The 10,465-nt window shown below is 42.2% G+C and overlaps 1 protein-coding gene across 4 annotated transcripts; it reads left to right on the forward strand.

Moving 5' to 3' along the window:
* Positions 1-800: 800 nt before the first annotated feature.
* On the forward strand, positions 801-9,536 carry LOC310770280 (uncharacterized protein). Of its 4 annotated transcripts, none has more exons than XR_014552021.1 (5): positions 1,049-1,126; positions 2,819-3,004; positions 4,810-5,314; positions 6,264-6,323; positions 9,480-9,536. XR_014552021.1 is itself a non-coding variant. In XM_083630862.1 (5 exons), exons 3-5 carry the CDS (start codon positions 5,142-5,144, stop codon positions 7,528-7,530), a joined length of 480 nt encoding a protein of 159 aa, XP_083486988.1. In that variant the 5' UTR covers positions 1,049-1,126; positions 2,819-3,004; positions 4,810-5,141; the 3' UTR covers positions 7,531-7,612. The 4 variants fall into 4 exon arrangements, 2 of the variants coding, with proteins under 2 accessions (XP_083486989.1, XP_083486988.1); XR_014552022.1 differs by lacking the exon at positions 9,480-9,536 and adding an exon at positions 6,853-7,607; XM_083630862.1 differs by lacking the exon at positions 9,480-9,536 and adding an exon at positions 7,284-7,612.
* Positions 9,537-10,465: the final 929 nt, after the last annotated feature.

Raw genomic sequence — 10,465 nt, forward strand, 5'->3', positions numbered from 1 at the left:
TAGCTTACAAAAGATACAAGGTGGTTTCAGTGCAAGTTGAAAGAAAAGAATATGGTACAATTCACTTCATCTCATTCCTGGAACAACACCTCTGTTTTTCCTAATGATCGAAAGGGTGTGTCCGTTCATCCTTTTATATGGCACAAAAGTGCAAATGTTCCTGTAGACCAGCCTTTCTTAACCTGTGGGTCCCCAAATGTTGTTGAACTACAACTCCCATCACCCCTAGCTAGCAAGGCCAGAGAGCTCAGGGATGATGGGAGTTGTAGTCCAACAACATCTGGGGACCCACATGTTGAGAACCGCTGCTGCAGACACATTATATGCAAATACAAATTCAAGACATGCACCCTATTTGCACATGGAAGCAGCTTGTGCATACCTGTGTCCCCTGCTTTCTCCATCAGAAACTGCATCCACAGGAATGCACAGCAATGAGCATTCGCAAAAGAGGCATTCAATGGAGGCCACATTAAACTTGGCAACATAAGAAGCTGCCATACACTGGTTCAGGGCATTGGTCCATCCAGTTCAGTACTGACTGGCAGTGACTGTTTAAAGTTGTATACAAGTGTTTCTCCCAATCCTACCTGAATATCATGGGGATTTTATTTATTTATGTTTTGGCCAATTAATATTCGGCAGCATTTAAAAATGTGTCTGTGGGAAGGGGTGGGTGGGTTGTTTTGCTGTTCTGTTTTAATTACTTACCGTACTTGTTTCTAATCCTGTATTTTGTTCTGTGAACTGCCCAGAGATCTTATAGTGAAGGGCTGTATATAAATCAAATAAATAAATAATAATAAACATATCTTGTTAAAAGTTTCACAGCGAATTGATGTGAAGAGAAAAGGAAAGGGAAAGAAGGAAAGAAAAAATACATAGAAACAAAAGAAAGCAGAGGAAAACAACATCTAAATGACAATAAAATGTGATTAAGGGTACAAAACTATGTAGTATATATGTAAGCAGATGAGCTTATTATTTCTCTCAAGTATAGATCTATCCATTGATCAAAGGGGGCCATATTTTTAACCTTCCAATGTATTAATATTGATCTTTTTTGCAGATGGAAGGGCGCGGAGAAGCCATTTACATTGACTGATTGTTAAGTCCCACATATTAGGTATATAATTTAAGATGATGTTATGAAATGTTTAATTCTTTCCCCACAATAGTATTTATACATTCTAGTATTACCCTTCCCCCCAAAACATAGCAAAAACATAATGTCTCAAAGAAGCATTTTCCTTATTAAATATCCAACAACGTGTTGTCATACATAGACCATTTTTATACAATCGCGATGAAGTCCAGTGCAGGAGTTTCTCCCAGTCCTTACCTGGCGATTATGGGGATTTAACCCAAAACCTTTTTGCATGCAGAGCAGATGTACTGCTGCTAAAAAAGGGGATGTGGGTGGCGCTGTGGTCTAAACCACTGAGCCTCTTAGGCTTGCTGATCGGAAGGTTGGTGGTTTGAATCCCTGCAATGGGGTGAGCTCTGTCCCAGCTCCTGCCAACCTAGCAGTTCAAAAGCAAACCAGCGCAAATAGATAAATAGGTACCGCTCCGGTGGGAAGGTAAACAGTGTTTCCATTCCCTGCTCTGGTTCGCCAGAAGCAGCTTAGTCATGCTGGCCACATGACCCGGAAAACTGTCTGTGGACAAACACCGGCTCCCCCAGCCTGAAAGCAAGATGAGTGCTGCAACCCCATAGCCTTTGACTGGACTTAACTGTCCAGGGATCCTTTACCTTTACCTTACTGCTACTGAACTATGGCATTTTCCAAAAGGAAGTGTACAATATAGATAGAGATGTATATCTTCCCCAGCCACTGACTCTGGCTATGTGCACATGGTTATGTGTGACAGATTGCTTGAACATATGAGTCAGGCTAATAAATGATCCTTTAATGTGCAATTCACATTAAGGCTGATAGTACAGCCAGTAAGAGAACATCAAATGCATAACTGCAATCAAATGACACAATCCAGAGCTTTAAAATAAATAAATAAATAAATATATTTTTAAAAAATAATTTTATAAGTTGTGTTTCTTTGTTTCTCAATTTGATCTGTTTACATAGTTTTGTATGCATTGTGGTCTTTTATGCATTGTGACTTGCAGTTATTTTTATTGATCATAGTTTAGTAATTATTTATTGTAATTGTTAAGAGTGAATTTCTGTTTAATTATTTTTTGCCAATGTTTCAAGAGTTGATTTTGTTGTGTACTATTCTATTCTAATAGATTATTGAATATTTTATTTGATAATAGTGTCTCATTATAAAGTTATATTTTAATAGGACTTTCTGTATTGGATCAGATTATTATAAGGCATGCTTTGTGTATAGTTTGCTGCTGTAAGCCACTTTGTGTATAGTAATAGACAAAGGCAGCATACAAATTAAAAGAGAAATGTAAAAAATGAAATGAAAGAGAGACAAAGGTAAGCACTTTTAAACACCATCAGTTTAAATAGTTGGAAAAAACCCATGTTCTTAAATTGAACATGTCTTAAAATTACTTAACACAAGCTGGATCATCTCTGAGGTCCTTTGCTATGGAAAAACATAGCCAAGACTGCTAGGCAAATTTGGACATTAGCAAAAGGTGTACACAGGTTGTAGCACATCACAAATCAAACTGTCAGGGTATGAATGCAAGAGCAGACGTTATAAATTAAAAACTAAATTTGCACTTCAGAAGCCATCAAGAGAGGTCAGGACAAAAGAGGCTGGACCAATAAACCAAAATGCTTGTTGTACATGAAGGACAAAATGCAACATAAAAAATATGTTTTGTTGTTCTACAGAAGCAAATTAACTTTTAATTGAGATAACTAGACAAACGAGCCGAGTTGCTTATCATCAGACGTCGCACACTTGGTCATTGAGAATCTTGGCAAACAACAAGAAGAGCTTGAGTTAAAAACAAACCATGGCTAGGTCTTGCTTTATTGCACTGGTGGCAAATTAAAGGAATCTGCCAGTCCAGTGTGGTGAGTCAGTGTGTCAAATTGCTTAACTGGATTAGGGATAGGGAAACTCTGGTCTGCCAGGGGTTCCACTTTGCCCACCTCCCATGTCATTTTCCCCAAACTACATCCCCAACTGCCCATCAACTGGACAATTGGGTGGAGCAACATGCACAACCCTTACCTTTGTGGATTTGGTGGCATTCCAGTTGCACAGAAGTAAGGTGTCTCTACAGTGTGAGAGCCAGTGTGGTGTAGTAGTTAAGAGTGGTAGACTCGTAATCTGGTGAACTGGGTTCGTTTCTCCGCTCCTTCACATGCAGCTGCTGGGTGACCTTGGGCTAGCCACACTTCTTTGAAGTCTCTCAGCTCCACCCACCTCACAGAGTGTTTGTTGTGGGGGAGGAAGGGAAAGGAGAATGTTAGCCACTTTGAGACTCCTTCGGGTAGTGATAAAGCGGGATATCAAATCCAAACTCCTCCTCCTCCTCCTCTTCTTCTTCTTCTTCTTCTTCTTCTTCTTCTTCTTCTTCTTCTTCACCACACTCAGAGCCCTTCAAATTTCTATCAGGGCAAGCAAGAGGCAGCATCAAAGTTCAGGAAAACAACCCCAGCCTTGAGTAAGATGAGGACCACAGCCAGTTAGAGGCACGGCCTGGGGAGAAAGGATGTGGCCTGGCAAGGGGAGATTCCTGAGGGCCAAATGAAGAAGTGTGGAGGCCAGCATTTGGCCATCCAGACCTGAGGTTCCCAACCCCTGGTTTAAACCATAAACATCTTCTTTCAGGGTGTCGGGGCAATTATTCAAAGCTCACGTCCCATGTTTTGCACATCAATTTTGTGTCAAGGCCCTGAACCCTCTCCATTTGTTGAATAATAACACATGGACACAGTATTTTAGGTTAATGGGTAAATAAAGGCCACAACATTATTGGTTACAGAATGTGAGTGATTTTGGCTTAGGCACTGGAATTGAATCACCTATATCTGACTGCTGCCCACCATGCAGGTAGTCCAGTAAGGGTCAACCGCCAGTAGGGGGAACCCTGTTGATGTACATCAACTAAGAGCTACCCCAGGGTCCCTAGTGGGGTTGTGGCATGGCCCTAGCCCCTACCTGGACTTCGGACAAGATCCACACCCCCAGATCCCTTTAACGGAATACCCTTAAAGCAGAGAGACAGGTGATGGCCGCAACCTCCCCTCCCAAGAACCAGGTTTTACTAATGCCTAACCACCAAACTTTATAAAAGTTGTGACGATTGCTACGAGGTAGGCGAAAACCAAATGGCTGGTGCCAATTTGCCAAGTGGGAAAATTCCTATCAGGCCCCCTCAACGGGCGACCAGCTGAGGTCCATAGCAAGGCCAGGATGTTGAATGTATGAAAAATGGGCGGGAGGGCGGGAGATCTGCGGAAGCAGGGACAGGAAGGGAGATCCCCTGGCTGTGTGTCTGTTTAAATACACTAAGCCATGCCCCCAGATTGGTTGCTGGGGGCCATGACGTGGCCAGGACTCCTCTGATGACGCAGGGGCTTAGCCACGCCCCGGCTGTGTGCAGGGAGACCACGTGGCCTGCCCGCAGCACCGTCCCACAAGGAAGTGGAGCGGCCTTGTCTTAGGATTTGTAAAGCACAGGTCTTTAAATATGGTCCATATTTCAGTGTGCACAAGATGGTATGATTACCACCATTGTCATTGGTGAGAGCGGATAAGCAACTAGGATTGGGTTGGCTGGTTGAAATCTTACTTTTTCTGGCATAAACTTACTAGGTGATGTTAGGTCAGCCCCGTTCATGCATTACATGCTGCTCATGCTCCTCTTCAGATGTCTAAACTCAATGTGCAGAAGTCAATGGCAGGACTTGCCCAGACACACAATGTTGGATGAAGCACATACTGCAGTCCCAGCCATCATGTTGAAGAGGAGCTAACTCTAAGCCTCATCTTTCCTTCTGCAGCACAGGACTAAGAAGACCAATATTTGCAGCCAGGACACCTGGGGGCGTTGGGGAAGAGAACTCACAATCTTTGCTCATAATTTCTTATTTGCTGCTGCTGATTTCTCCTGAGAGCAGAGATGAAGGAGGCAATTGTGAACCACCTTTTAAAAGAACTCAGCTCCAAAGTCCCAGGCTCAATTGTGAGCCATGGACCATCATGGAAAAGGGACATCAAAACTACGCAACAAATACAGACCTTCCTTACAGGTTTACTGTGATAGTGTATGTGAATACTGCATGTATAGGATACAAATCTGCAGTTGCAAGAGTCACGAGTGAAAATCAGAAAACGACCAGCTCAGATCTCAAACTCTTAACTACTACACCGCAGTAAGTATCAACAGTTAATACACGATCTGTATGTTCGGTTGTGAAATAGCTTGCAAATGTGGAACAGATTTTACAGATGCAATCTGAGTTCTTACACTGTTTTAGCACAATCTGCCTACACACACACACACACACCCCTCCACGTGTGGAAGCCAATTTCTATACACAGGATCAAGTTCTGTGGATCATGGCCATGACCTTCAAATCAGTTACTCTTATTTGCAATATGAAATGTGTTATAATGAAAAATGCAAATTACATTCCTGTTTACAAGACAATATTAACCTTTCTAACAAAAATCTTTTAATTTATGATAATTGTACACTCTTATTTCTGAATTTATTCCAGGAGAAAGTGTCTAATTAATATGCTGCAGTTCAATATTTGACTTCTGTCACCTCTCTGGAACATGTAATTAGAAAGTCTCAAACTATCTAATTATAGTCACTGCATTGATCAGTGTTGTGTAATCCACATCTTTATTTGTAATGAAAATAACTCTTTAGAAAGGAAAAGAAAGGGGAAAAAAGTTATCCCCCCACAAAAAAGGAAAATAACATTCTAACATAGAGAAAGTTGCTATGAAGCTCTGGCTTCATGCATTGCCTTCCCATTCAGTAAATACTAGACAAAATATGTATTTATAGATAATTAGGAAACAGCAGTCACAAACCAAAGATAAACTGTAATACCTGAATAATGGCCTTTTCTCTAGAACCTGAGAGGCCAGCAGTGCTACTAATTTCAAATTTCCCAGGGACAAGAGGTCATGTGAGCTGAGCATTGCTTTGACAAATACGAACAGGAACTGTTCTCCTTATTTTTTATTCTCTATTACAAAAATATATCCTCTTGTATATTAATAAAACAGGATGGATAAAAAGGTCAAAAGTAAGTAACAATGGATAAAGTCAAATTATAATTAATTAGTTAATTTCCCTTTTCACAGTTCCAATCAGTCTGCAAGCAAGGTCACTGAGGTGATGCTGTCTCCAGCAGAGGCTACAAGGTATTACCACCAAATATATAATCTCTCAAAACATATCCTTGGAAATGGAACCCTTAAAAAAAAAAGTTTCACTGGTCACTGGATACAAAATGGTTCCCTCTGGCTTTCTTTGATGACTTATTTTCTCTGTTAAATGATGAAATACAAGGTGGGCAAACATCACAAATGGGCTCTGCTGAAGAATTGCAAAGAAAAGGGAAAAGGAGATAGGCATTGCTGCTCTCTGCATAGTCCTCTGTGGTCAGCAATGAAACTAGTCAAGCAAATACAATTGGCTTGCATCGCTGCTACAAACAATATACAATTAATGACTCTCTTTTTTACATTGTTTTAACATTTCCTTTACATTGAAATGTATTTAAATTAGGTAAGCTATGTAAATAGTTGAGCAAGTTACTTTAAATAGCACACAGTGAGACAAAGAACATAATAATTGCAGTTCGGAAACCGAAATGCAGTGGAATGGAAACAGTCCTGATTATGACAAATACAAGCCAGAATGAAAATCACTGCCTTCGTACATCCCTAGGCCACAACAGGACCTTCAGCACTGATGAACTGCTGCTTTTCCACAGTCAACTGTAAATGGAATTAAAATGGAGGTTCCAGAAAGGCCCTTAAAATAGCACTATTCTGTCCAGCAACACATAGAATCGTAGATTTGTTGGAAGAGTCCACAAGGCTTATCTAGTTCAACCCCCTACCAAGATCCAAGTAAGTCCTAGCTCCTTCCTAATACTAAGAAAAAGCTGCTTTCTTACCTGCTCAGCTTGGCTGGAATGATGTTGAATTGCTCCTTTATTGCCCCTTATATAACCAGGTTTGGTCTCCCGTCTTCAGTTTTAAAAAACAACACTATTTTGTTATACCACAAAGAAAAGATAAAACAAATATTGGAAAGAAATTAGTAATTTAACATCACAGCCATAAAAGACTTGATAGTGTTTGGACTTCCTACAGGTCTTTAAAACGAAATCCACAGGAGAATACAACAGAAAACACCGGACTGGAATTCTCTGATGATGACATTGCAGGAACAGCCTGTAAAAGGGATAGGAAATGGATAGCAATTCCAGAACAGTGTGGAAGCAGGAAATGCCTTGGATATTTGGGGGTGGGGAATAAAATGGTGGCTGCCATCTCTGTCTCCAAAGGTGGTAAAGAACAAAATGAAAAGAAAAGAAACCTAACAAGAACAAATGAATAACAAAATGAATGTGATTTCAATGAACAAATGACAAAATAAAAGCAGTCCTTAATAACAAAAAAATAAGTGAATGCAGAAAGAACAAAAATCTTACACACCTTAGAATGCCTGAGAAGTGCAGAATTGCTGTGGCAAGAGCAAGATTTGGGTGCACAAACTAGATTTGACTTGGCTCCTTAAAGCTTTCAATGTAGCTTAGTGGCAAAGTAGTCTGTTTACACTGCAAGAGACAAAATAATAATAAACAAATGGTTGAACAACATCATCACCCAATGACCCTTCTAAGCTCCGCATGGTCACTATGGTTCATCAGAGGATTCTGGCAAGTGAACAAGGAGAAACCCGGGCCAGGGATTTATCCTTGAATGGCACAAGGGCAAACAAATGTCCCTTGCTTTCCCTCTGCAGTGATAAGAGGAAGCAGGGTAGACTTCTACTCTGCAGCTATTAATACAGTGCAATCATGGCCAACTGAGCCTTTCAACACAGTGTTATTTCCTGATCAAACCCGACAGTGTAATGCAAGCAGAGAACCTGAGTACGCTGGCTTCAGGGAGAACCTCTCATCCTACATTGCAGAATCAATCAGCTTCATGGCGCAGGAGCTTATTCAAACGGAACTCTCTTAAACTACACTGAGAACTATTGTTATGCACGCCCCACTTCCCAGAGCATAGACAAGTTCCAGGAGCAGCAGCTTCTTGGGCTTCATCCCCTTGAGAAGAAGAAATCCATGGAGACTCTCAGTGCAATCCTATACAGTGGTACCTCGGGTTAAGAACTTAATTCGTTCTGGAGCTCCGTTCTTAACCTGAAACTCTTCTTAACCTGAAGCACCACTTTAGCTAATGGGGCCTCCCACTGCCACCGCGCCACCGGAGCACGATTTATGTTCTCATCCTGAAGCAAAGTTATTAACCCGAGGTACTATTTCTGGGTTAGCGGAGTCTGTAACCTGAAGGGTCTGTAACCTGAAGCATCTGTAACCCCAGGTACCACCGAGGTACCAGGTTAGGCCCAATGAGTTGAATGGGGTTTACTCCTGGTAAGTGGCTAGAAGACTGCAATTCTAAGCTGCTTAATATTTGAGTTTCATTGCAAATTTACAGGTTGGGCACGGGTGATGGTAGGCAGTCTAGCGATTCAACCAATAGCAAATGCACTGCCCCATATCTTTTCCCCAGAGGGGAAATCCAGATGCTTAAAGCTGCCTTAGGTGGCAGAGGAATGGTTTTGCCGTATATTCCCTCTTTCCCCCAAGTTCTGACGGATTGCACATTTCTGGAAATTGCATGCTATTTCTGAGCCATTGGCTCCCATGAAGACACATTTCCCTCACTGCTGAGGCATTAGCCAACAATTTCCTTATCACAGTAGTAGTAGTAGTAGTAGTAGTAGTAGTAATTATTTTATTTCTACCCCAACACATATAAAAACATAATAAAACATCAAACATTAAAAACGTCCAAATACAGGGCTGCCTTCAGTTGTCTTCTAAAAGGTGTGTAGTTCTTTATCTCCTTGGCATCTGATGGGAAGGTGTTGTACAAGGGGGGTGCCACTACCGAGAAGGCCCTCTGCCTGGTTCCCTGTAACCTCACTCCTTGTAGTGAGGGAACTGCCAGAAGGCCCTTGGAGCTGGATCTCAGCATCCGGGCTGAATAATTGGGGTGGAGATGCTCCTTCAAGTATACAGGGCCAAGGCCATTTAGGGCTTTAAGGGTGAGCACCAACACTTTGAATTGTGCTCGGAAACGTACTGGGAGCTAGTGTAGATCCTTTAGGAGCAGAGCTATATGGTTCCGGCAGCCAGTCCCTGTCACCAGTCTAGCTGCTGCCTTCTGGATTAGTTGTATTTTCTGAGTCATCTGAAGGCATGGCCAGAGCTGGCTGGCTGCTTCAAATAATAACAGTATTAACTGCCCTGAAATCCCTGTCTATATCTTTAGGTTTATGTATGCATCCATGTAGATTGGACCAAGTTAAGAGTTCTGTGTGCTTGTGACTTCCGGGTTGGCGCCATCGCCGAATGGCGGACTCCCTCCGAGCTCCGGAGGGAGTCTGCTCGGCAGGGGCTGGGTTCTACCGCACCGGCGATGCGGGGACCCTTAGAAACCACGGCCACGGAGGCCGTGGACATGGAGACTCGGCTTGCACCGTTAGCGCCCTCCCGACTCGTGAAGGAGCCTTTTTAAAGGCTACGGATCGGGTGCCGGGGAGAAGCGTGGTGCCTTGAGTTTTCTGCTTCCCCTGCTGAGCGAAGCCGCATGCCATCCGGCGGAGAGCGCTGACTTCTTCCATTGAAAATTCGGACTTTTCAACAACAACCCGTGAGTAAATTTGGAAACCGGGCTCAAAAGGAGGAAAAAAAAATTTTTTTTTTTTTTTTCGAATTGGATACGAGCGGGGGGGATCCAAAAAGGAAGTCAGTCCCCTCCCTATTGTAAACTTTCCAAAACAAGGACGGGGAAACCAAGACCCAAAAAGGCTTGCATTGCTGATAAAAATCCAAAATTTCACGATGGGGAACTACAAGAACTGTGCTGGAGGAGGAACTGGAGAAGGGAAACGCAACCCCCCCCCCTGGGAACCGGGGCGACTGAAGAGAGAGCCTGGTGAAAGGAGTCGGAGATTTTGACAGCTGTCAAAATAGCTGTCAAAGTCGAAAAGCGGAGTGGATTTTATTATGAGAACTTGGCTGGTTAAATTTGATACAATTTGATACAACTTGTTAAAATTTGGATACAAAATGGCGAATATGGATAACAAATTGACTTTTGGATTAGAGGAAACAAAGTCACAACAATCCCCCTTGAGGAGCTTCGGGACATTACAAGGATTGGGAAAGTGGAAAAACACCAATGGAACTTTACAGGACTGGTTATCTTCTGGGAAAGCTGCAAAACGGAAATAACATCTCGTCTTCAGGGTGTTT

Source organism: Podarcis filfolensis, assembly GCF_964270895.1.
Source record: "Podarcis filfolensis genome assembly, chromosome: 9".
Taxonomy (NCBI): Eukaryota; Metazoa; Chordata; class Lepidosauria; order Squamata; family Lacertidae; genus Podarcis; species Podarcis filfolensis.

Coding starts and splice junctions, on each gene's coding strand:
- LOC310770280 (XM_083630863.1), top strand. CDS start 5,142: ATGGAAAAGGGACATCAAAACTACGCAACAAATACAGACCTTCCTTAC. Junction 5,315..6,263: donor CTCTTAACTACTACACCGCA/GTAAGTATCAAC, acceptor CCCTTTTCACAG/TTCCAATCAGTCTGCAAGCA. Junction 6,324..7,283: donor TCTCCAGCAGAGGCTACAAG/GTATTACCACCA, acceptor GACTTCCTACAG/GTCTTTAAAACGAAATCCAC.